At 55.8% G+C, this 25,471-nt stretch overlaps 3 protein-coding genes across 7 annotated transcripts in view; 2 read left to right on the top strand and 1 right to left on the bottom strand.

The window, feature by feature from the left end:
* Window positions 1-4,339, top strand: part of IL2RG (interleukin 2 receptor subunit gamma) — a 29,922-nt gene extending 25,583 nt beyond the window's left edge. For 2 of the 3 annotated variants that reach the window (XM_056809520.1, XM_056809521.1), the window contains exons 2-8: window positions 1,523-1,655; window positions 1,837-2,009; window positions 2,189-2,328; window positions 2,864-3,026; window positions 3,182-3,278; window positions 3,444-3,525; window positions 3,861-4,339. In XM_056809520.1, coding sequence (XP_056665498.1) covers window positions 1,523-1,655; window positions 1,837-2,009; window positions 2,189-2,328; window positions 2,864-3,026; window positions 3,182-3,278; window positions 3,444-3,525; window positions 3,861-4,049 — 977 coding nt within the window. In that variant the 3' untranslated portion in view covers window positions 4,050-4,339. Of the gene's footprint in view, window positions 1-499; window positions 1,299-1,522; window positions 1,656-1,836; window positions 2,010-2,188; window positions 2,329-2,863; window positions 3,027-3,181; window positions 3,279-3,443; window positions 3,526-3,860 lie in introns of those variants that run through there. The other variant, XM_056809519.1, reaches the window with a different exon arrangement.
* A 252-nt stretch (window positions 4,340-4,591) lies between these two features.
* On the top strand, window positions 4,592-6,869 carry CXHXorf65 (chromosome X CXorf65 homolog). 2 transcript variants are annotated; one of them, XM_056809464.1, is made up of 6 exons: window positions 4,592-4,748; window positions 5,009-5,095; window positions 5,198-5,329; window positions 5,770-5,838; window positions 6,461-6,567; window positions 6,711-6,869. In XM_056809464.1, the coding sequence occupies exons 1-6, from the start codon at window positions 4,637-4,639 to the stop codon at window positions 6,834-6,836; spliced, it is 633 nt and encodes a 210-aa protein (XP_056665442.1). In that variant the 5' UTR covers window positions 4,592-4,636; the 3' UTR covers window positions 6,837-6,869. The 2 variants fall into 2 exon arrangements, with proteins under 2 accessions (XP_056665442.1, XP_056665441.1); XM_056809463.1 differs by having other exon boundaries at window positions 5,195-5,329.
* Window positions 6,870-7,563: 694 nt separating this feature from the next.
* Window positions 7,564-16,534, bottom strand: FOXO4 (forkhead box O4). 2 transcript variants are annotated; one of them, XM_056809461.1, is made up of 3 exons: window positions 14,846-16,534; window positions 9,329-10,472; window positions 7,564-9,168 (listed from the first exon to the last, which is right to left on the bottom strand). In XM_056809461.1, the coding sequence occupies exons 1-2, from the start codon at window positions 15,806-15,808 to the stop codon at window positions 9,339-9,341; spliced, it is 2,097 nt and encodes a 698-aa protein (XP_056665439.1). In that variant the 5' UTR covers window positions 15,809-16,534; the 3' UTR covers window positions 7,564-9,168; window positions 9,329-9,338. The 2 variants fall into 2 exon arrangements, with proteins under 2 accessions (XP_056665439.1, XP_056665440.1); XM_056809462.1 differs by having other exon boundaries at window positions 15,275-16,519.
* Window positions 16,535-25,471: the final 8,937 nt, after the last annotated feature.

Genomic DNA, 25,471 nt, shown 5'->3' with positions numbered 1-25,471 from the left:
AAGTACATTCCAGGCATGGGAGGACCGGAGACAGGCTAGAAGGGCCAGTCTTCGATTTGCTAAAGTGTCCATCTGCACCCCTTCCCTTTTTGTGGTCTTTGTTCTAAGACCCTCAGAGAGAGAGAGAGGATCCAGGGTGGGGGAGATGATGATGCTGTAAGAATGAATGTGATCTCATTTGTTCCCTCCGCATCTGGGGCGAAAACCCAGGCTGTAGCTAACACTTTAAAGAAATAAAAAGAATGTGTGAGGAAAGACAAGTAAGCCAAGCAGCCTGGGCGGGGGCAGTGAGGAAGAATGTACCTTTGTCTAGAAAGGAGGGAGCTGGGAGTTTGGGAAACAATCGGCTAGTCAATCAGGCAACCAGCACAGTTCAGCCCCTTTCAGTACCCAGCTAGGGGTTAGACACTTGGAAACCCCCCCCCCCCCCCCCAGTGATGTTTGCCCTCAAGGAACTCCTAGGGAAGCTAAAGCTGCCTCAGGCTCAGGGAAAAGACTAAGGGGGAGGGGACAGCCATCTCACCTTTTTCCTAGAGGCAATAGAGACCTACCAGTAGGCTCCAGGAAAGGAAGGTGTTTGCCTCAGTCTGGCCTTAGGCCAGAAATGACTTTCACAGCTTTTGTGGGGATAGCAAAGGGAAAATACAATAGTGCCTGACTTTGCAAAGATATAGGCTCCAGTCTGAGAGTCAATAAACATTTATAAACCTCAGTTTCTTCCCCTGTAATATAGGGAGACTGGACTAGGTGAAAACAAAGACTAATAAGCTTCTGGTATGGAGAGGGATGGATGGAGACCAGAAGCAGTTTAGTGACAATGGAGAAACAGAAGGGATCAAGGGGCCTGAGTGATCAAAAACCAAATTTCAGGGAAGGTGGTTTCTGCCAGGACCTTTGCCCTTCTGGAGCAGTGCTCCACCTCTTGGATGGATCAGGGTATCCTTTACCCCCAAGGCAGCCCCAGCCTCCCTTAATAACACTCCCCCCCTCCACCTGAAGGCTGGGCTGCTTTATGTGCACAGTCCTTTAATTGTCATTCCCTCCCTAGACAGGCCCTGATGAAGAGGTAGCCCAGGCCCCCAGGTTCTTTCCACCGGAAGTTATGACTAGAGGAACTTCGTGGGTGGTGAGGGGTAGCTGATAAGGGGCCCCTGGCTTCGGATGCACAGAAATGAAAGTGAAGCTCAGGTCTCAGCCACAAGTCGCCAGCCTGAGAATGCTCCTGTTACTGGCACTGCTGGGGGCAGCCATGGCCTTGCGCACCCTCCCTCCCAAAAGGAGCCTGGACACTATGGCTGGTGGGGAGGACTGGGACCTGGGCAAGTGAGAGGCAGGGAGGGGAAGGCTGAGAAATGGGAAGAGAAGAGAAAGATCAGAGCCAGGCACCTCAGCCGGATGGGCCCAAGACTTTCCAAGGGAGGGAGGTGGGGACAGGATGGGCTAGAAGGAGCCCCTTCCCTCAGGCAACCTTGTAGTCTGATGGTTATTTGTGTGTCTTGTCTCCTCTTTGATTCCCACCTAGGTTTCTTTCCGGAGTCCTCAACCCCTGCACCCCTCCCAAAGGTACAGTGCTGGGTCTTCAATGTTGAATTTATGAATTGCACCTGGGACAATAGCTCCGGACCCCAGTCTACCAACCTGACCCTGTACTACTGGTATGAAGGAAGACTGGGAAAAGAGGGAGGAGGCAGTGAAAAGAGGCTCTAGGAAGCACAGGGGGATGCGCTGGGAGACTGAGACCTTGTGGGACGGGCCTGGAGAGCCTCCCAGTTTGCTGCCCCTAGGAGAAGTCCTAGCCGGGTGGGTGGACTCTAGAGTGCCCCCCTCTTCCCTCAGGTACAGGGAGCCCCGCAAGGAATGTGGCCAGTACATATTTACTGGGAGCATCACTTCAGGCTGTTGGTTTGGCAGTGAAGATATCGATATTTACAAAAACTTCAATCTGGATCTTTTGGCTCCTGGGGAAGCCGGCAGACATTCCAAGCAGGAAATCAAACTTCAGGATCAAGGTATAAGGAAGGGGAGAGGGTGTCTGGGAGGAGCCTTGGGGTGGGGAGCTTGCTCTTGCCCCAGAATGTCCCAAGAACTAGTGGGTGAGGGGGAGAGAGGGCTGCCCAGGGGATCAGGGCCAGGCAGAGGTGGGAGGGTTAATCCGACACACACCCACGCATACATGTCCTTCCTCCAGTGATCCCTTGGGCTCCTGACAACCTGACAGTCTCCAATGTGAGTGACTCACAGCTGGAGCTCAACTGGACCAACAGTTACAAGGCCATGTGTCTGGAACACCTGGTACAATATAAGAGTGACATTGACTCCGGCTGGACAGTGAGTGGGCAGGGGGTTGGAAAGCAGGCCCAAAGAGATTGGGCACTGAGCCTGTTATCCAAGCACCCTCACCTTCCCCTGGCTTCCACTTCTTCTTTCACCCAACTGCCCTCAGCCCCATTTCCATATGTGACCAGATTGGGGGAGGGGGGAGGAAGGAACCATGCAAGGGCAGGGGACTAGCCTGGGAGCAATCCATGTGGGCTGTATCGATGGATGATCCAAGACGGAGAGGGGAGAGGAAGAGAAAGCAGGCACCCCAGCCACAAGGACCTGAGCTCTCCCAAGGGAGAGTGCCAACTTTGCAGTCAGAGGACCTGGGTTTGAATCCTCATTCTGCCAGATTTTAGCAGGTCGCTTCTCTTCTCTTTGGAGCGCGGTGTCCTCCTCAGTAGAATGAAGGGGTTAGGATGGCCAGCCTCTGAGGCCGCTCTCACTCAGGTTCTCTCTTATGGAGAGGAGTAAGGAAGGGGCTGGTCACTAGGGGGCATCCTCCCCTTGACACTCCTCTCATTTTTGCCTCCATCTTTCTTAGGAGCAGACTGTACAACAGAGGCAGCAATTTGTCTTGCCCAGCGTAGATGGGCACAAACTTTATACGTTCCGAGTCCGAAGCCGCTTCAGCCCTTACTGTGGCAATGCCCAGCAGTGGAGTCAATGGAGCCATGTGGTCCAGTGGGGGGGCAGAAGGCCACGGGGTAAAGCTCTAATCCCTTCCCTTTCCCAGTTTGGCCAGCCTTCCCTCAGCTGAGTAACAGTAGGGAGGCGAGGTTGGCCAAGGGTGGGGTGGGAGGGAATGCTCTGGGCCCCTGACGGGGGTGGTTCCATGAGGCCCCTTCCTTTGGTGCCCTAGAGCAGCCCTCGCTGCCCCTGCTGGAGACCGTACTCATTCCCCTTGGCCTTCTCACTGGGTTCATTATCCTCATCACCATGCTCACCCGACTGGAGCGGTGAGACTCGGGGGAAGGGGGAGGGCACAAGTGGAAAGGGGTCCCCAGCAACTAAACCAGCTCTTCCAGAGGGAGGGGGCGAGGCTCTCATGATCACCAACTGGGCTCATTACCAGTGGGGCCCCTGGAAGCCAGGCCCTCATCCTGCCTAATCTGTCCTCCTAGGGTATGGGTCATCCTGATGCCCCGAATACCCAACCTCAAGAGCCTGGATGACCTGGTTACCACGCACCAGGGAAACTTCTCGGTGAGAACACACATAGACCCCTGAGCTTATAGAGACCGGCTGTTTGCTCAAGTGTTGAGGGTGACCACACTAGCTGGCAGGATGTGGCCCAGGGACTAAGAGGGTGGGGGCTGGGGTGTACATAGAGTTGAGAAGAACTCCCTGGCAGACAGAAGGCCACTGAATCAGGGACGAAAGCCCAGTGTAACCTTGAGGATTCCTGCCCTCCCAGCAGCCTTCCTGTCCTGTCCTCCTCTCCCTTCCCCTCCTCTGGGCTGTGGGAACCTTCCTTTCTCCTCCTCTCTGCCTCCATTCCACAAACTGACCTCTGACCTTGGGTGGCTATCTGTTCTTAGACATGGAGTGGTGTGTCCAAGGGACTGGCTGAGAGTCTGCAACCAGACTACAGTGAGAGGCTGTGTCACGTCAGCGAGCTCCCTCCCAAGACAGGGGCCCAAGCGGAGGGATGCGAGGTCTCCCCCTGCAGCCAGCACAGCCCTTACTGGGTCCCTCCACCAAGCTACAGCCTGGACCCTGAGCCCTGAGACTGGAGTCACACACCCTAACAACCAGTAGCCAAGCCCTGGCCTCCTCCTAAGGATACTTTGCCAGTCCCACAGCCCCCTTCTCCTTCTGGGTCCCCTCATTGGAAACTTCCCCCACCTCCGTACCTGCCCACCCCTGGCCAGCCCAACAGCGGCGGCGGTCCTGAATCCTTCCTTTGTCCTCCCTCCCCCAGCCCCAGCCCTTCCTTTCCTCTGGACTCTCCCTCCCTCCTCACTACTATTCCTGGATCAATGAAAAAAACAAGAATAAAGTTTCGGTTCATGAGAAACGGGCATGTTTGTGGTGTCTGAGGGAGGAGGGGGATGCCTGGGGTGGGCGCGGTGGAGCACATGCCAGGCCTAGGCTGTGGGACATGTTGTGCTTCTAGATAGTAAGGGTCAATGGGGGTTTGTGTGCCCTCTGGGGGAGCTGGACCCTTTTCAGTCCCAGCCACCCCGCCCACCCGCCCGCCCGGCTCCTCATCATCATCCTTTGCCTGAGCTCATAATCACTGAGTTGCTGTATTAGGCCCCACCCCTGATCCCGCCTTCACTAAACCAGCCCACATCTCACACTGAACAGTCTCATGGGATCCATCTGCCGTTCGTACCCCCTCCGTTCCTGTCCCCGTCCCAGTGTCCGTCAGCCCCTGAGCCCTTTATGGCTCTTCAGCATGTTCATTTGCATCAGGCATGGAGGTGAGGGCTAGATGGTCAGGGAGTCACAGGCCTGCTATCTGCTCCTCTGGCCAAGCTGGCATATCCTAGATAAGGACGGGGGGGGGGGGGGGGGGAAGGGGGGCGGCCAAGACATCGCGTTGCCCCTCTGAGCTCAGGAGTCTTGCCCAGCATGGCATGGCCAGTGAAGGGATTTGGCGGCCTCTGCCTGGCTTGGTGCCCCCTCGACAGTGCTCCCAGAGGAGGGCTCCAACACCTCCCCTGCCCTGTTTGTCTTCCAGATAATCAGCAGTTTCTAGCCAACACCAACTGTTCCGTCCTGCTACTGTTGCATTATGTCCGAAGCAAAGTGGGGCTGCGCGATCCAGGTGAGGGGCAGAGAGCCAACCCCCCATCGGGGCCCACAGAGGGAGCTGCCCCTGCCCTGTGATCTCTGCTCCTTCGTTCTCCCTCCGGTTTCCCCCCAGAAGTCATTGACCTCTGTGATGAATCTGGGACTCTGAAGTTACTGTTCCTAGTGAAGTTCCCCGGGGAACCTGCCACCAAGTTCCTCCAAGCCAGAAACATCTACTATATCTGCAAGGTGGAACGTGGGCCACCAGGTAGGAACTTGGCAGCATGCCTAGATGGATTCAGACTCCCATGGCAGTCTGCCATCTTCCCACTGACCATCCCCCTGGGCCCAAGATAGGGCATCTCCTGGGATGGGGAGTCAGGAGATAGAGGCTCCAGTCTGATCTGGGCCATTTTCTAGCGGTGTGACCTTAGGCAAGTCCTGTCACTCCCCTGTTCTCTTCTCTTCTTGCTCTGTAAAATGAAGTATTTGGACTTGATGACCTTCAATCTCCCTTCTAGCTCAAGAGAGGGTAGGTCCCTCCCTCTGTGCTCCACTCCAGGCCCTATCTTGAAGAGAGGATCTAAAGTGAAGTCTCAGGACCAAGAGAAAAGGGGGCAGGCAGGGTTTGCAATCGGGGTCTGAAAGTCTTAGAACTGGGCCAGGCTGAGGCCTCAAGCTGGGGGTAGCTCAAGGCTCTGTTTGCAGGATCGAGAAATGAAAATGCCTACAGGGCTTTTGTGCCCCTTCTGAAGGAACCAGAGCAAGACTTGTTGGGTATGGAGCATGATGGGGCTGAGTGGGGAGGGACGATAATCTGCCAGAGAGGGCATGGAGGACAAGGTGGGGGGTACAGAGGGCCTTGAGACACAAATGCTGGATGGTCCACGATCATTTCCTAAGGGCCAGGCCCTGGGGTACCTGGGTGTCAGTGACGGTTCCTACCCTCCAGGAGCTTCATGGGAGGGAGGGAAGGGGAGGAGAGAGCCCCCAGACTCAGATAACTAAACCACATCAGGCTGTGCTAAGTGCCTTTAAGGCTGGAGCAAGAGGTTGGAGAGGGAGGTAATGGGCCAAAGCAGGCATCTCTTGGTGTGTCTTGCCCTGTGCCCCCTGCAGCCCAGCTCCCTGAACGTCATTGTTGCCATCTTTGTCTCCATCTCTGTCACCTTGCTTTTCTATTCCCATTGCTATGGGCAAGGCTCCTGATGATCGATTGGTGGGTTACTCCCTAGCCTACACAGGAACCATGCTCATGCCACATGGGCCTCTGCCCCCATGACAGAGGGCACAGGCCAGGCAAAGAGTAGGTGGGGTCTTGGGGAGTTTGACCACCATCAGGCCAATAGGGCACTTCCTCATTGCCTGAGGGGCTCAAGCTTCATTTTCTGGGCTCCAGATGCCCTTAAATCCCAATGTGACTATCTGGAAAAGAGTCGAATAAAGATGCTCCGCGGCCAAGACAACAAGAAAATCGCACCCATAGACTCCTACATGACCATCCCGGTGAGACACCATTGGCTCTGGCCATCCACAGCCCTAGCTGCATGCATTCTTAGCCCCACCCCCAGCCCCCTGCTCCCTGCTCTGGTCCTGTCCTGCAGGCCTATGGGGCCACCTGCCCAGTAACGGCCCCCCTCCCCATCTAGTCCAAAACTACAGGACGAATGGGAACAGCAGGGACATTGGAAGAAGAGGCAGCCAGTCGCAGGGGGATTGCTGCATCTCCCAAGACTAAACCTGAACTGGCCAGCAAGAAAGATAAACATCGCTAAGTCAAGAAATAAACTGGCTAAGTAGCAGCACTACTCCCTGGGCAGGCCTACCTCTGTGGAACAGGACCTGTCTCTGCCAGGGGTAGGGGGCAGCAGAGCTAGTGAGCGAGCCACATGAGGCCCCGAGTGTCCCACTGTCCCAAGCCCAGGGAGAGCCCACGCTTACACCAGGTCTGAGTTCAGTTCCTGGAGCTGCCCACTAAGAAGGGCCAATGGCGATGGACATCCCAAAGACCAGGGTGGTCAAGGAACATGCCCTAACACTGAAAGACCCACCCAGGCATATGTATCCTGGAGATTGACAAGGAGCGCAACCCTGATCCCAGAATTTTTGACTATTTGAAGAGAGCTGGGGCCAATGGGAGGGACGTGCTGCTTTGGTGGCCTTCCCTGTCCTGTGGAGCCTTCAGGGCTGAGTTCTAGCCTCAGGTTGGAGTTGAAGTAGTGGCCTTCCAAGGTTCTTTCCAACTTGAGTTGGAGTGGGCAGTTGGCCGCTGGAGCAGAGTAGTTATAGAAGAAGAGAGGGTCAGCCTCAGTGAATAGAAACGAAGACTGATGGTGGGCAAATGGTGAGGGTAAGGCAGCAGGGGCCTATCTGAGGCCCTAGCACATGCCCCACTGACACTCAGCTCCCTCAGCACCACCTCAGGCCAGCCCTGCCACACTTTGCAGCCATTCCAGCCCAGGCTCCCTAGGAGGACAAGGAGGCAGCAGAAGGCAGGCCCAGTTCCAGGTATTTATCTATTTATTTATTTCTTTATGTTTGCCATTTATTTATTTATGTCTCCATTTATTTAATTTAATCATTTGACACACTTTCTCACTTGGATCTAGTACATACATACATTGACACAATCTGGGCAGGACCCAGGACACGATGGGAACCCACAGCAGGGAGGGGCAGGGGACTGTGCTGAGGGAGCTGGGGGAGGAGCTAGCCAAGGCTCTGAGGAGGGAGGTCTGTAGACACCCGCCCAAGTCATCCCCCAGCCCTGGTGGTGGTAGTGGTGTGGTGGTGGTGGCGGTGGCGGTGGCGGTGGTGGCGGTGGTGGTGGCATTGGTGGGAGCAGGAGCAGCAGCAGCAACAACAGCAACGGCAGCAGGCGGTGGCGGCGGCAGTGGCGGTGGCAGCGGCAGTGGTGGTGGCAGCGGCAGTGGTGGCACTGAATTCAGTGCCCAGGCAGGAGCTCCAAGGGCTAAAGACTGGCCCTGGACTCGGGGCGCTTGAGCTCCTTCCTTCTCCAAACAAATGGGGGATCCTTCCCGAAGCCACCACAGGCCCCCCCCCCCAGCCCCCACAGCCTTCCTGGGACTGGCCTCTCCCTGGGGAGGCCAGGCTGTTCCGTCTTTCTGCAGTTCCTCTCCCCCTTTCCCCTGGGGCTTGCCAGGGACTGAGCCTCCTTCCCTAGCATCTGGATGTGTCTGTCTGTCTGTCTGTCTGTCTGCCGTCTGTAGTGTTTGCCTTGTGTCACGATTATAAAGCCTTCCCAAAGAAAAGCAATCCCCCCCCAAACCCTAGCACCTTGCCTCTCTGTTAAAATCTCTATACTTGTGTTTATATATCGTAAAAAGTTTATAAAAAGCTTTTAGGTTATCTGCAGCTTTCCAAAGGCTTGCCTTGGCCTGGCTGGCTGCTCCAGGGCTCAGGCTTGGGCCCTCCTCTGTCCCTGCCCCCACCCACCCCCAGTTTGGGGATCACTGCATAAAAAAAGCCCAGGCCCTGGCGGGCTGTGGCCAACCTACTGAGTGAGAGAGGGAGTGAGCCAGGGAGCTTAGCCCAGCCCAGCCCAGCCCAGCCCAGCCCAGCCCAGCCCAGCCCAGCCCAGCCCAGCCCAGCCCAGCCCAGCCCAGCCTTCCTGGCCTGGCCCAGCCTGCCTGGATAAAGCTCTCTACAAAAGGTCCTGCTCCCAAAGGCAGGGGTAAGGCCACTAGCGGCTTCACATTCCCAGGAGCACTGCCTGCCCCGGCAGCAGCCCCAAAGCCTTTGGGGGAGTGTGTGTGTGTATATGCGTGGTGAGTGTGTGTGTGTGGCAGCGCCCATGCGACGCTCTTATGGGGGGGGCAGGGGGAAGGGAACAGAGGCAGAGGGTGGCTCCTGGGAGGGGGGAGGGGGGGCCTTAGCCCCTGTTGGCACAGTGAGAATAAACCCCCTCCCTCCCACCCCTCAGATACCCCCTTGAAAGCAGTTGGACATTTATAAGTCCCCCATGCCCAGACCTGAGGGGCTCTGGTCCCGGGGGAGGGACCAAGGGTAGGAAGGAAAGGGGACATTCTCGGCTCCTTCTTGGGGGAGGGGGGCAGGGGAAGGAGCTCCCAGCTATGGTCCAGGGACCTGTTGGAGGAGAGACAGAGAGAGAAGGGGCCTGGTGGACAATGTGGACCGGGAGACAGGCAAGCCCTCAGGAGATGGCCCCCACCCTCCCTCACCCCAAGCCCCAAGCAGACCACCCTCCTCCCCACCCCCCTGCCAGCTGGCTGCTCTGTTCTCCTACCTGGTCAGACTTAGCTGGGGACCCAGGAGTGGGTAGAGGGCTGTGAGTTGTTAGGGTAACTAGGGGCTCCGGAACCAGGCTCGAAGTTGAAATCTAGCCCTTCGCCCCCATCCACTAGGTCGCTGATGATGTGATCCATGTCACACTCCAGGTTCTCTATGTACACATCTAGGTCCAGGTCCTGGGGCATTTGGTCTTGGTCTGTAGCTTCATCGGAGAGAGGGGGCACAGCAGGCTCCGGGGCCTTAGGGGCAGGAGTGCTTTCCATGCCCACAGGGGCTGCCATCAGGGTGAGGGCAGGAGGCAGAGGGCCTGAGCCTTGGCTTTCCAAGGGCTTAGGGCCCAGGCTGACTCCTGGGGGCAGTGGGCTGGAAGCAGGCAGCCCCCCAGGCAGAAGAAGGGTTGAGGGCTGGGGGAGGATGGGATCCACTTGGGTCATAAGGATATCAGTGGAGGGTGGGGAATCAGAGGTGAGCAGGGCCTCCAGAGTCTGGGAGCTGGAGAAGCGCCCTTCCCCAGGTGGCAGAGCCCCCTCGGAAGGGCCAAACAGGGGGCCAGTGAAAGCAGCTGGGGGGCCAGAGCCCCCAGCAGGCTGCAGGGAGAAGCCCGAGGCAGCACCCTGGGGCAAAAGAGGCCTTGGGGTTGTGAGATTGAGCCCATCCAGCAGCTCCAGCTCCTCATTGACTGTTGGGGGAACACTGCCTGGGTAAGTGAGGGAGGCTAACACCTCCTCCTCGGCTACCCCCGCTTCAGGCTCCGGTCCCAGCCCTGTCCCCATGGGGGACAGTCGGGCACTGGCCATGCTGGCATTGGAGCTGCTGCGTGGACGGAAGGCCGTCCACACCTCGGAGTCATCTGGACTTCGGGGACTAGGGCTACCTGGCCATTTGGGGTAGTAGCTCCCGGGACTGGCGGGAGTAGGACCCTCGGCCCCCTCAGGCAACGTCGCCGTCTTCTTCTTGGAGGCTTTGACCCGGCCTCGGGTCAGCTTGCTGCTGTTGTCCATGGAGGCTGCCCTCCTCCGTGGGGCCTTCCCACTCCTGCCGCCCTCGGGGTTCAACATCCACCAAGAGCTCTTGCCAGTGGCCTCGTTGTGGACCTTGATGAACTTGCTATGCAGGGAGAGGTTGTGTCGGATGGAATTCTGTAGGGGCACAGAAGGAGAAGGGTCAGGAGTGAAGTGGCCCGGGAGGCTGCTGGCTCAGTCCCAGCTCTGTGCCAGGCTGCCGAAGACGTGCTGGGCTCCTTGGGGAGGCAGGGAGCTAAGCCTGAGACGCCTCTGTCTATGGCCCAGCCCAGAATGTTCCACAGGGCCATATACAACCTGAGTCTGATTCCACTCCCACCCCTGAGGGCTGATCAGAGTGTGAAGGGCTGCTAGGGCACATTAAGGAGATATCTGAAGTTGCTGGACTAGAACCCATTCCTCAAGTACAGAACGAGGGCCAGCTGTGGGCTGGGCATAGCACTTTACCCCCTATAGCCTCAGTTTCCTCATGTCCAGTCAAGAGAACAATACCAGCAGTGTAAATGCAAAGCCCTTCATCCATAAATGGGGCTTGTGTTTGCTAGCATCGTTATTATTACAGGTATTCTTCTAGGGATGCTCTGTCACACAGCTGGCTGCAAATCAGGGATTCATAAATCACAGAGAAGAATTCGAATTCAAAACCAAACCAAACACCTGCTGTGTACTGGCTAAATGGCTGTGAGCAAGTCCCTTCTCCTTTTTGGACCTCAGTTTCCCCGTCTGTAGAATGGGGGAAGGGAGTATTGGCCTAGCTGCCCTCTGAGGCCTCAAATGGCTAAGTCTTCTCCATTAAACTGAAGGGTGACAGAAAGGTGGATGGTGGGTGCATCCCCAAAGCATCACTGGCAGAGGCACAACGGAAAAAGAAGGCCTACGGATGAGAGCAGTGACCACTGGCTGGAGAGTTAGGAGGCCAGGCTCCCATCCCAGCCTTGCCAGTTCAGTAGCTGGCAACCTTGGCTAAGTCACTTTCCCACGTCAGGGGAATGCATATTCCTGATTTATAGAAGCAGATTAACCTTGGGCCCCTCCAGTTTTACAAAGGATCAAGTGGTATTTGAATGTGATTGATTCTCATGAATGAATGAACTTTAAGAACAGAGAGGTAGTAGCCTGGAGGAGCGGACATAAAATGTGCCCTGGGAACCTGGATTCAAGTCCAGTACATATCCCAGCTAGGTGACCATGCCATTGTCCCAGATAACTGTCTGAGATGCACTTCCAGCTGAGTGGCAGGCCTGAGGGGGACGAGGAAGAGGAGGAGGAACAGCAACAGCAGCTACCTCCAGAGGGGGTGAAACCCTGGATCTTTCCAAACATCCCAGAAAGGCCACTGCAAGCCAGGACTTCACTGTCCCCATCACTGCCACCAAGGGGATTTCGACAGCAACTCCTATGTGCCGGGGATGGTGCTAAGTGCCTTACAAACACTATCTCAAATGATCCTCACAAGAAAGCAGTGACATAGGTGCTACTCAGGACCCCCATTTTACAGACGAGGAAACTGAGGCAGAGTTTCAGTGACTTGCCCAGCGTCACACAGCCAGGAAGTGTCTCGGGGTCTTCCTGACTCCTAGCCCAGGCCTCCTGCTATTGTGGTGCCACCTCACAACTCTAAGACTGAACATGGGAATTCCCTCAACCCCTGGTGAAGACCTGCCTTCCTTGGCTTCACATGCCTTTCTTTCCCTACTGTGTGGAGAGCCCTGCCCTTCTCTCCATTTCCAGGCCCAAGGCTCACCTCCTCCCTAAATACCTTGCCTGTGTGTACTCTAGGGAAGAAACTGCTCGGAACTCCAAGCTGGCCTTCTGGCCCGTCTGCCCCGCACAATTGGGCACTTCATTCCTGCTTGCTGGAGCCTTCCCCTCTAAGGGTCCCCTCCACCTCCACCAGTGGACCTTGTCTGAATGGACTTGGTTATTTCCATCATGTTTGTCTCTTCCATTACCATATCATGCAGAGTTGGCTTTTGCCTTTAGGCAGCCCCAGTTGTTCTTAGCTCAGTGCCTGACACACAGTATGCCTGCTGATTGGGGCTTGGTTACTAACCCATTTTCAGCGGAAGCTCCCCAAGGCAGGGCCTGAGCCTAGTTAGTCCTTCCTCCCATCACAGGTCACAGGGTACACACTTGGTACTTCTCAATTGGTTGGCCAATGAAATGTTTTCCTCTCCCAGGTGCCAATGATTGTGAGGCTCCCCTCAGTTTCTGGGTGCCCCATCCCAGCTCTGCCAGATGTTGCGCTGGGAGTCAGGGATTAGCAGAGCCTTTCCTTGCCCCCACCCCCAATCCATTTCACCCTTGTCATCTAGTCCAGTGGGGGACCCAGAGAGGGGAAGAAAGGGCCCGCTTAGTCGTCAGCTCCAAGACCCAAGTGGCAGTGCCAGCTTGAGCTTTGAGAAGTGAGGAAGCCAAGCCAGTGGGTGAGTGCTTAGCTAGCAAGCACTTCAGAAGGTGCCATCTAGCCACACCATGCTGGCCTTCTCCCACTCAGAGCCCCCATTGGGTCAGAAGCTAGCAGAGTGGTGGTCTGGAAAGTCCCAGGCCTCACCCGCCCCTTTATAAAAGCAGGGAAGGGGTTGGAGAAGCAGGCAGGGCCCCTCTATCTCTGCAGCCTTTTCCTCATGACAGCCCTGCCGGGTACAGGTGGGACTAGAACTATTGGCTCTAAGGAGCCAGATTCAAAGGCAGTCCCTCTCCCGGCTTTAGAGAGACAGACACAGATGGAGAGTAGAGAGTGATCAGAGTGGCAGGGCTGTGCCTCTAAACCGGGCAATCTGCATGCAGGAGGAACACTCCTGAAGGTCCCTCCAGCTCCAAAGCTCTAAAATTCTGTGGCCCCAGGACCTAGAGCCTCCGCTCTGAGGGGGATGGGCTCAGAATGGCTTGGGCAGAGCCTGATTCCTCTTGCCTTCAGCCTGGCTCATGACTGCTTCACTGATGAGAGGTTTTTTTTCCCATGTTCCTTTTGGGGACACTAGAGTGAGGGCACCACTGCTGCCATGGCCACCCTGATACTGACTGACGTCATCTGAGAGAGCCCCCCCTCCCACCTCCTCAGCCAGGCTGAGCTCTTAGCAACACACGCCACAAAGCTGAAGATTCTGGATGGCAGCAAAATGAGGCCCAGTGGCTGGTCCCTGGCTCTCTCCAGCCCCTCCTCGGACACATCTTTTCTCCCCCACACACACACAAGGGCCTGCAGATTTAGGCGGCTCTGGCCTGACCTGTTGTGCAGCCAGAATCATTGACTAGCCCCTATTAGTCCACCTCTTCCCCAGGAGGGGTCCCCATGGTGGGCTCAAGCAGCCGAATCACTGGGTCCTAATCTTACAGGATCCTGTTGGACCCCCACCTGAAACCAGGGAGATCTGGGTTCAAATCTCATCTCTGCCATTTAGCTGGGGGACTATAGGCCAATCATTTTCTTCCTCTGGGCAACACCCCTGGTGCCTACTGTTTCAATGAGATCATGGTAAGGAGCTCAGGAAATGTCAGTTATGCTCATTACCAATCTGGTGCTGTCTTGTCAATGGGCAGCAATGAGAATTTGGGCTTCAGCTAAAGGCTGTCCAGCTCAGGCTGCCTGTTTCAGGTGGGATGACAGGATCATCTTGGGCTGGGAGCCCCTCACCCCAGCTGGGGAAAGAGAAGCCCCTCGAACCCTGAGCAGTCAGACCAAGCCAAGTCATGTGAGAAGAGCAGTGGTCTGGTCTATGGGCACAGAGCAGCAGAGCAGGCTACCTGGTGGGCTTCACCTTGGTTTGGCGAGCCCAGTGTTTGAGTACCTGATGGGAGCCCTGCACTGAGTAGGCCTTCAACCCCTGGGGATGGTCTGGACCTGAGCCCTATCTTCTATGCCCTTTGTGCCTGCTGTAGGTACAGGCTGCCACAGCTGTTTGGGAGGGGGGATATCCAGGCAAACAGCTGCGGTGGTGGTGGTGATGGTGGTGGTGGCAACAGCAGCAGAACCTGGGAAAAATCCACCAGTGGGGGAGGGGGGCTCCCCCTTGGGGCAATGGCTCTATAAGCCTCAAGAGTCTGTTTCCTGGCCATCTCTAGGGAGGTGCCCCCCCAGGGGGGCACCCTGTGCTCCATCCCCTTCCCCCACATCATTCTGTGATGATGCTCAGAGAGCTCCCACAATCTCCAGCTCAAGATAACACCCTAGAATTTGGGACCTGGAGGGCGCTTCCCCATTGCTGAATGGATGAATGGATGGCAAGCCCCTCCATTGCTATGCCAAGCGAGGCCAGTTCGGGCAAAGGCCCGGCTGGTCGGCAGCCCTGGGCACAACAGGTGGTGCCCGCAGTGCCGCCTCCCCAGGGGCTCCTCTTGGCCCCGGAGGGGCTGCAATCATTGCAGACCTAGCCTTTCCCCCTCTGGCCTTGCCTCTTTAGAGCCCCCTGATGGACCCCCCCCCCCGCCGCCACCTCCCCGATCCAGTGCCGCCCCCCCCCCCCCCCCGCAACGGGCCCCCTCCTCACCAGGGCCAAAAGAGCTCTGCGGCAGCACGTCCCCACCGAGGCAGCGGCGGCAGCGGCAGCAGCAGCGGCGGCAGCGGTGGCGGCGGCGGCGGCGGCGGCAGCGGCAGCGGCAGAAGGAGGGCAGGGCAGGGCAGAGGAGGGGAGGGGACGGCAGGGGAGGGGACGGCAGGGGAGGAGAGGGGAGGGCAGTGCAGGGCAGCCGTCGCCCCCGTCCGCCCGTGTGTGCCCGCCTGCCCGGGGCTGCGAGGCTGGGGAGGGGATGTAAGGGCGCCCTCCCCGTCGGTGCGGTGCGGCACGGGGGCCAGGACTGGGCTGCGGCACACAGCTGGCGGGGGTGGGGGGGTGGGGGGGAGGAGGGGAGGGGAGGGGAGGGGGAGGAGAGCCGTGGAGGGAGGGAGGGAGGGAGGGAGGGGAGGGGGGACGCAGTACCTTCCAGCCGGCGGAGCTGTTGCTGTCGCCCTTGTCCTTGAAGTAAGGCACGGAGCGGACCATCCACTCATAGATCTGGGCCAGCGTCAGTCGCTTCTCAGGGGCGCTCTCGATGGCCTGGCTGATGAGCTCGGCGTAAGACTGGTTCCCCCAGGCGTTCCGGCGGGAGCCACCCTTGCGGGGCCCCGTAGCTGTGGCAGCGGCGGCGGCGGCGGCGGCGGCGGCGGCGACGGCGGCAGCGGCGGCGGCGGCCCCGACGGGGGCCCCTAAGCGGCCGGCGGCTCCGGGCCCCCCCCCAGGCTCGGGCAGCGGCTGCCGCTGCGGCGGCGGCGGCGGCGGCAGCAGCAGCAGCGGCGGCAGAGGCGGCCCCGGTTCAGGCCGCCCCTCGGGCCCCAGAGCGGCGGGCTCGGGCCGAGGAAGGGGCCATGTGCACGAGCGGGGCCGGCTTTGGGGTTCAAAGTCGGGATCGACGTCCAGCGCGCGCGCCGCCCCCGGCCCGGGCTGCTCCCCATCCCGCTGGCCGCCGGGCTCCATGCGTGGTGGGGCTGGCCTCGCTCAGGGGGCTCAGCACTCCGGGGGGCCGGCCCGGGGGGCGGCGGCAGGGGCGAGGGGGGCCCAGGGCTCCGGGCCCATCCTTCCTCCTTCTCCACCTCCTGCTGCTGCTGCTGTTCGGGCTGTTCCTGCTGCTGCTGCTGCTGTTCCTCCCCTTCTGCACCCCCCCCCCCCACCTCCACAGGCAGATCGGTGGCCCTGGCCGGCCACGCGGGGGGCGCCTGCCCCTGCTGCTGCTGCTGCTGCCCTGGCTGGCCCGGCTGGCCCGGCTGCTGCTGCTGCTGCAGCAGCGGCGGCGGCGGCGGCGGCGCCCCGGGGGGCTCCTCCCCAGACGTGCCTGCCAGGCGCCTAGTCCCTGGAGCCTGCCGGGGCCCAGGCCACTCTCAGCCAGCCTCCCTTCCCACTGCTGCCGCCGCCGCCGCCTCCTCCTCCCCGGGGCACCGAGTCACGCATGGCATGGCTCTTCTTACCCCCTCCCCCGGCCGGCCCCTACTCGCCCCTCCCCCCGCCCGCCTGCGCCGGCCCCCGCCCGGCCAGGCCCTCGGGGCCTCGGCCCCTCCGCCCCGGACCCGCGCCCAGAGCACCCCGCGCCCCCCAGCCCGCCTTCCCCTTTTGTTTTGATCCCACAAGCAGCACCCCCAGCCTGACGTCTCTGTTTACCACTCGCCCGAGGGGCCCTTCGCGCATGCTCTCTCCGGGACTCCTCCCGGGTGCTGGGGGCGGTGGACTACAATTCCCAGCGTGCTCCAGGGCGGCCGGGTCCAGCCCGCCCCTCCGCGCCCCGCCCCGCCCCTCCCGACCTATCCTGGCCGGGCTAAGTGAGCAGCTGAAGAGACCGAAGCTCAGCAGGAATAACTCCCCACCCCCCACCCCCCCCAGTGTGCCTCGGCGGCCACCCCTCCTTTCGTGTCCCTTCATCTTCGTTTCAGGGGCGGGGGAAAGAGGATCAGGATCGTCACTCCAAACCCTTCATTTCGCAGTCAGGGAAACTGAGGCTCCTAGGGTCAAGCAGAGACTCGAGGACACGCTGGCAGAGACCGACTGAGGCCAGTACCCTCTCCTACTACCGAAGGGCCCTAACTCGCCAGCTGTTCGCCCTAGTCGCTTTGCTCAGTTGGCACAGTTGTTAAAGAGCTCGAAAAAGGCCCTCGGACGTCATCTAACCCACCCCTTCAGCCGGCTCCAAGATGAAACAGACCTAGAGAGATTCCCTGACTTGTCCAGGGTCACACAGCTCAAAAGTGGCAGGTTCCAACCCACAGCCTCGACCTGCAAAATGAGGGCTCTGGAACTCAATCAGGGGGACCCGGGACTGATTCCAAGCTTTGCCACTTACTATTATTGCAACCTTGAGCAAGTCACTCAGATTCCTGGACCTCCACTTCTTCTCTCCACTAGATGACTGCCAAGGGTCCACCCAGTTTCCAAGGGCAGTATTGCCCTGTTTACTTGATCCGACAATAAAGAGAGCTCCTCACAAACACTCGAACACCCCCCTCGCAAAGTGCCATTGCTCTTTCTCTAGTCTGCACAGAGAAGTGGGGCTGGAGCTCCCATCGGGGGCAAGCAGAGTTAATTGGTCAGAGTTTTGTTGCCCCTCTGCTGAGCTGATGAACTTACATCGAGCTTTCCTCCTTCTGCCTCTATTCAAACCTGTTTGCTTTGCTTCTTGTCATCTGTCTACTCTAGGGCTCAGAATTGTTTCAGCCATTCCCTTCTGGTTCATTTGCTTCCACAAATAAGGCCATTGAAAACTTGGCAAAGCTGTTCTACAACCTGGTAGCTTTCCTTGAAGATCGCAGAGTCCCAGATGATTTTCTAGAAACAATGACCCAGGCTACTGAAGTAGGTCCTCCACATTGCTCCACTTTGGGAGGGCCTTTCCGATGCCTCTACCTCTTCACTGCCCACTTGGGCTTCCAACCTGCCCCTGATCCTAAAACTAGGCTGCTCTCTCTAAAGTCCCCTTTGGAGGTCTTAGCCTTTTCCTCCGTCTTCACCCTCTGCGACTTCTCTGTAGCATTTAGCAGTTTCCCCGACCAGGCAGTGCCTCCTTCATAACCCTTCTTGCTTGAGTCTCAGGGACCCCACAGGCTCCTGGCTCACCTTCTAGTTTTCTGACTGTCTTGGGTCTCCTTCCCAAGCCTGTCAATCCCTTCATTTGGCCATTCTCATTGGCCAGTCCTCTTCTCTCTTTACACTTTCTTGGTGACCTCATTCACCGCCATGATTCTGTGTCAATGCCTCCTACTTTTCTATCTCCAGCCCTGACCTCACCTCAAATCCCATTGCACAAAGGACGTGACTATCAGGATGTCCCACTCACCCCTCTGATTCCCCCTGACTCCTGCTCCTCCTTTGAATCCCAGGATTTTGATATGGGTTGTCTACATTCCTGTTACTTACTACCTGTATTTGAATCTGGTTGGCATCCCTCATCTGTCATTGCCAACCAGTCCCCAAGACTTCATACAGAATCTCAGTGTTGGCAGAGGCCTCTGAGGCCACCGAGTCCTACGCAAGAATCCTACCTACATCATGACCAGCCTCTGCTTAAAGACCTCCAAGGAGGGGGGGGAGGTCCATTGCCTCCTGGGGCAGCCAGCCACCTTTTTGGGAACAGACAGCATCAATTGTGAGGGAGTTTCTCCTGACTTCCAGCCTAAACTGGCTTTTTTCATCCCCCTGGTTCTGGCCACTGGGGTCAAGGAGAACAAGGCTAATCCCCCTTCCATGTGACAGTCCTTCAGACATTTGAAGATGGCTCTCATGTTACCTCCGAGTCTTCTCTCCTCCAAGACAAACATTCCAAGGCCCTTCCCCATCCTGGGGGTTGTTCTCCTCTGAACACTTGCCAATTTATCAATCATCAATTCATCAATGATCAATTTATCAGTCTTTCCCAAGCTGTGGTACACAGAACTGAATCCTTCAGATCCTTCCGATTTGGCCCAACCAAGGCAGGGTTCTCTGTCACACAGTGTTTTAGCCTCCCTTCCAGCTTTGTGACATCTGCAAGACTGGAGAACCTGCTGCCATCTGGGCCTTTAGCAAAAAAAGAGCCAACAGCCATGAGATAGCACAGAGCCCTTCGGGAGATGTTCTCCTCTAGTCCTCTTCCTGTAACATATAACCATTGATAAGGACTGTTCTTTGTCTCTGGCTTCTCACCTTAGGTAGGTAACCTACACATCTCCCTTTTCCACTGGAATTGTGTGACAAACTCAGTCCAATGCTTGGCTAAAATCCAAGTAATTTCCATCAACACCATTTCTCTCATCTGCCAGTTTTATAACCCAGTGAGGAAAGGTTACGAGGTTTCTCTGGATGGCCTATTCCTGGGGGCCCTCTGTGATGATCATGGCCTCTTTCTTCTGGTGGTCCCTAACCATCCCTTTAAAAAGGAATGCATTTGGAAATACCTACTGGCATGTAGTCTACTGACTCCACTGGAGCCCCCCCAACCCTCCAGCCATCTCTACTGTTTGTCCTACTCATTGACTAGTAAGTAGCTACTGGTTCAGCCATCCCATTTGCCAAGTGTTTTGGCACCCCAGGCAGCTTGCTGTTCCCCTGCTATCTTCTTCCTTATCTTGAACATCAACTCCTCTTAGCCATTTTCGTCCTGTCCTTTCCAATCCAAAGACCATCCTGGTTGGCAGAGAAAGCAGAGACCCAATCGTTGTCAAGACTTCCCTCTTTCATCAGTTATCATTATCTCATCCTCTAGGAGCAACAGTCCTCCCCCCATCCCATCTCTGATCCTCCTCTCTTTACCCAGGACAGATTTCAAGAAGGACCAGCGGCCTCCTCCTGTGTGTCGGCCTTAGCTTCCCTCCCTCTGAGCTTTAGTTCCAGTGGAACTAGCCCTACTCAGTCCTGCCCCAGCTTCCAGATTCAGCACGTGGCTCTGGAAAAGCCAAGTTGGTCGGGGAATTTCTTGCCTATCAAGAGGTTATTTGAACCGTCCCAGTGAAAGGTAATAAGGGTAGGGAACCCACGTAGGGACCACAGGAGTGCCAAGAAGGGAGTCTCTTGCTACTACTGCTGCCGGTCACCACCGCTGCCTCCATCATCTGATAGAAAGTTGCAAAAGACAGTAAGGACAGCCACCGAGTGCTGGGCCTGGAGGCAGGAGCTATGGAATATGTTGGAGCTGCCCCGACCAGGCAATACCTCCTTTGAAACATACTGATATGCCCCAACCCTCAATTCATCACCCCCTAGTTACTGTTGTGCATCAAGAGGCAAAGCTAATGAGCAGGGGGTTACAGTGCTTCCTGGCTGCAGACAGTTGGGGTCTGGCCATTCTGAATTAGCATGGACATTTCTCTAGTGGTCTAAACTGGGCAAAGGGGTCACCTTCAGTCCCCATGAGGGACAGCACGCATCCTTGCTCATTATCTCCATTTTGTAGATAAATACGTAAATGGAGGATCAGGAAGGTCAAATGACCTGTCTAAGAACATCCCACTATTAAGGGTGGTCCAGTGGCTTGGGAGCCAGAAAATGTGGATTGAAATCCTCATCTGGCCGCTTCCCGCCTGGGTGCCCCTTCCCCTCTCTGGCCCTCCCTGTAAAATGAAGGGGTTGGAGTCCATGATTTCTCAGATCCCTGCCTCTTCTCAGTCTGTGCTCTCGAGTATCTGAGGCAGGCCCATGGGTTTCTAACTTCGAGGCGCCCTGGATATCACTTTGTCTGAAGCACTTATTTTACTCAGATCTGCCAGCCTGGGCGGGGGGAGTCTCCTGACTCCCAGCCCAGGCTGCTAGCCACTGTAGGCAGCCAGGCACTTCTTTTCATTGGTTTTGCTGATTTCAAAACTTGACTGTTCCAGCCGAGCATTTGCTAATCCTTAAATGAGGCATCCCCAAATTCTTAGGACACTTTTAAGCTCTTCAGGGTGAAAGGGCTAACTAAGAATGATTTTTTTTCCAATTGGGAGAAGACCCTGCAGAAATATCAGTTCACCCAAAGCAAACTTCTAAGAGCCTTCTTTTTAAATCTGGAGCCTTGACTTCTTACCTTACCTTGAAAAAGCTGCCTGCCAGGTGGTCCGGAATCTGCGTGTGCATCAGCCGGTCAGCACGTTCTGTCCCCAGTAGAGCCGTCTGTTTCAGAAAGGAAATCCGTATCACAGAGGAGCTTGGTGAGCACTGAATCAGAGCAAAAAGAACTGTATGAACTTAAAGGATAATAACATCACAGGCCTTCTACATCTGATGCCACGGCCACAGCCACAAGGCCACATTTGCTGCCTCTGCTCTAGAGGGAGAGTTTCTAGGGGAGCCAAGGACTCTCAGAGATGCTGTCTTCCTCCTGGATACTGTAAGGGCTTCCTGGCTGACTCTCCCCTTTTTCCAGAGTCCAGCTAGCTGACCCACCAACCAACTGACCTACCAAGTGTCCGGCTGTGCCAGTGACCTGTTACAAATGTCCAAGATTCTGGTTTCTCTCTGCCAAACGACATTGAGGCTGATAAAAGCTGGGAGCCTCCCTAGGCAGTTGGTGAGATTTGGAGAAGGCCCAGCCTATGGGAGATACTCTAATCATACTGGCGATACACTTACAAATCATATTGGGGGATAAGGGGTGGTGGGGGCGGGTCCGTTTGCTCATCTCATCCATTTTGCCTTACTTGCTTCCTCAAGTTCACAGGGGGATCTTTTTGGATGTAGCACTGGAATGCCCACCAAAGGCACCCAGCAGCAATGCAAAAGGGTTCTGGGAGCCTCAGTTGAATGGAGAATCTGTTCCAGGGCAATGTAGGGGAGCAGCAAAGAGACCCCCCCAAGACGGAGTTGGACTTCCCTCTAAGAGCCCCTGGGGCCTCAGGGCCGACACAAGTCGGTGACCTTTGGGTAACGTGGAGCCTTATTTCCTCAAGTACCATTTCTGGAATCTACTTTTACCCAGGATTAAAACAACATTGAGGGGAACTAGGCCCAGCAAAACTATGCAAGGTCACTCTGTAACTTGGCAGAACACAATCTCCAGCAGGTCCCCAAGGGTGTTCTTCACCTCCTCCCACCCCACCCCCACATTAGATTAAACTGGTCCTTGAAAAAGACACATGTGGCTTCCATAAGGCTCTTTTGTCCTGCTATCTAATGTGTCTGTGTAGAAAAGAAACAAATGTTTGCAAGGCCAGGGAAATGAAGATCTACTGGGACAAAGAATTCTTTGCTAGCCATCCCAGCCGTGGGAAAGAAGAAAAGGGGGGCAGCTCAACAAATACACTGAAGCTGCTCAGTAGGGGCAGGGGCTCATTCTTTTCTGGGGATTTCAGGGGCCAGGGAAGTGGGACTCTTCCTCCTCTCTCACCTTCCAGCTAGGGTTAGGGTTAGAGAGCCAAATCTCAGAGCCAAATTTCGGCCCCTGCTCAGTCTTTGTGAGGGCTGAGAAACTCAGAAATGTTCTTGCTCTTTCCATGAGAGCAGGAGTTCTAAGGCACCCTGGTAGAACTGGCCCACTGGGGAGGAACCCAGTAGGACTGGTCCACCCAGAAGGCACCAGGCAAAAGATATCTTTATGATCCTATCCTATGCTTCCTGAGGTACCGTCCCTGCATGCTAGAGCCTCTCCTTATGGCCTGTGTATTCGATGGCTTTGGTGGGTGCACAGATGTCTTTTTCCTTCTCGTCAACCTTTCCCTCTCCTGAATCCATTCATCTATTTGTTGCCTGTAGTTCCCTATCTGTCTCCTAAAAGGAAAGATGAGGATCCTAGGTCTTGAGATGAAGGGACTCCCCGAGGGATCCCTCTTCCCTCCTTTTACAGATGATAATAATGAGGTCCAGGGAAGTTAAGGGACTTACCTGAGATCACGATGAGAGGAAGTATCAGAGGTAAGATCTGAACTCAGGTCCTCTGATTAAAGAGTCAGTATCCTTTCCATTGGGGTGCCACAATGCCACCCCTAAGTACGACCCTGTTTTCAAAAGAAGTCTCGTGGAATTATGAGTTGTCGAGTCATTCTGGCAAAGTGCCCTGTAGCCCAAGGAAAAAGAACCTGAGTTCAGAGGCTCCTGGGATATATGTAAAGAAGGGAGCATGTGCCTTGGAGGAGAGTCTCACCATGTCACACTAAGAGGGTAACTCTTTGGGACTGGAAGCCCAAGATGACGCCGTGATATCATACAGCAAGATGGCCCAGGTTAGGATGGACCTCAAACTGGAAACCAATCCAGTGGGAGGCCCCTAGAAACCTAGAGCAGCTGGGCCTTAGTTCCTGCCTGACATGCCTGCCTGCCAGGGCTGACTAAGCAGGGCCTCTTGGTCAAGGACAACTGACGTTAACCAAGGAGGATCATCATAATAGCCCATGTTTATACAGTTTTTCCACAAAATATCCTAGGCGCATACTCTTATTTGCTTCTCACAAAATAGCCCCGTATTCTAGGCGTTATGGAACTTATTATCCCTGTTTTATGGTTCAGAGAGGCTCATTGACTTGCCCAGAGTTGCAGAGCTGGGAAATGACAGAGACAGGACGTGAATCAGTGGGGGAGCAATGAAACAAACTAAGATGTTGGGGTGCTCTGGAGAGTAGGACTTAAGCCTCAATTCCATGATCGTCTCAAGAGAGGGTAGGCACCGCCTGGCATCAGGGGGTGCTTCTCAGTGCCAGTGCCTCAGGAAGAAGCCCTCAGGGGCACTCAGTTGGGAATGATGGCTGGATGACATATTGGTTTCCCCTAGAGTCCTTGGAGCAGGCCTTATTGTCTCCCCCACCGCATTCTAGGATCCTGTTATGTAGCTCACCCCTAGGTTGCGTTACTGGTTTCTGTATCTGCCCGTGTGCTGTTATTGCCCAATATGGTGTGAGCACTGGGAGCGAGCAGCCCAAGATGGTGGGAGTGGGAAGGCTTATGTACTGACTGACCCTCGAGGTGATGTCCAAGTGATGGGGAATGCCAGGAGGGCGCTGCCCTCGTAGACACTTCTTCCTCTATCGAGACAAGATCCGAGGTAGGCAGCAAAGGAGAAATTGGGTCATTTGGGTTTGACTTTTGTCCCAGATGGGGTGGAGTCATCCTGGTTGGACAAGTCATCTGCTTACCCCAGACTTGGGAATCCTGGAGCCCAGGAATGCCTGGAGTTCCTTTCTCTGTTATCACCCTAAGAAAGCTTAAGTCTTAGGGGGGGAGCAAATCCTTCATTTTCTCCAAACCCCAAATGAACCTGGTCAGCTGGACCAGTGGAGAACTTGTGCAGCTAGCAGGACAGAGGGAGACGCAAAGGCATGAAAGCCTGGGTCCCCAAACACAACAGGATTCCCGGGGTAGGGAGCCACAGGGTGCCAGGTGATGTCACGGACCTAATTTAGAGCCACTCGGAAGAGAAGATTGACACAAGTGCCAGTTGCCATGTGGGAGTGTGCTACGTGGCGGTCAGCCTTGCCTGGGACAGTACAGTGTGGTGTCTAGGACAGGTGGCTGTGGGGCCCTCTCTAGGGCAATGGGTATTGCTTTTCTACCACACAGGACTCCAAGGCCACTCCAGTGAAATGAGGAAAGAAGCTTTCTGTCTGTCCCAGAGCTGGAACAACCACTCCCAGGAAAGTTGTCAGGCTGGCTGAGTAACTAACCATCAGAGGATGTGATCTGATTAGAAGGCAAGGACTGGGGCTAGGGTCTTGGGGGAGGGCGGAGTGGCTTGCTGAAGCAGATCTGGCTGGGGCTCAGAAATAGCAAGAGCTGGGAACATTCTAGCAAGTCTAACATGGACCCTGAACTTCATGATAGCCCATTTCAAGAAGTAAAGCTGTTTCCCTTCCCTTGCCCTGGGCCTCAGTTTCCTCAGACCAATGTGAGGGTGTTAGATTAGTTCAGAGATCCCATACGTTTGGCAGGTTCCAGAGTTAGAGATTCTAGAAGAGGCTCCAGTTTTCAAGAGATGAGAGATTCTGAAAAGTGGAAGTTCTAGCTCTGCACTCTGGGAGAGCTAGGAGGAAAAAGAAACCACTGTTGCTGCACAGGAAGCACACTTAGAGGATTGTATTGAAGGGAAAAAATGGAAGGAGGGGAACATCACCAAGGATGTCAGTCGAAGGTCAAGAATGGCCAAGGCCAGCAGTACCTGAAGCTCCAGAACAAAACAACAACCAAAAAGGAGTTTCTACCTACTGGAAGAACAGTGGAGGGGGAGACCATCTCCAGGGAAGAACCCAAAGAGTGTTGGGGAAAGTGGGTGTCGCTTCTGCCTTTCCGAAAAGGCCACTGTGAATGGATAAAGCAGCAGCAAAAAAAAAAAGAAGACACCAGTATAGTCAGTTAGAAGGAAAACCTGCAAATGAGTCAAAGAAAAAGCAAAATCTTTCAAAAACCCAACAAATCCACTGGAGTGGCTAGGTTGCTCAGTGGATAGAGAGCCAGGCCTGGAGATGAGAGGTCCTGGGTTCAATTCAGCCTCAGACACTTCTTAGCTGTCACCCTGGGGAGTCACTTAATCCTGCAGTGCCTAAGTCTTACTGCTCTTTTTTGTAACCCCTCACCTTCTGTCTTGGAATCAATACTATGTATTGGTTCCAAGGCAGAAGAGCAGTGAAGGCTAGGCAATGGGGGTTAAGTGACTTGCCCAGGGTCATACTTACTGCTCTTCTGCATTGGAGCCAACACTTCCTGAGATTCTAAGAGGAAAGG

This window comes from Monodelphis domestica, chromosome X (assembly GCF_027887165.1).
Source record: "Monodelphis domestica isolate mMonDom1 chromosome X, mMonDom1.pri, whole genome shotgun sequence".
Taxonomy (NCBI): domain Eukaryota; kingdom Metazoa; phylum Chordata; class Mammalia; order Didelphimorphia; family Didelphidae; genus Monodelphis; species Monodelphis domestica.
Note: the sequence above shows the minus strand (reverse complement) of the source record. Positions and strands in the feature narration are given on the sequence as shown.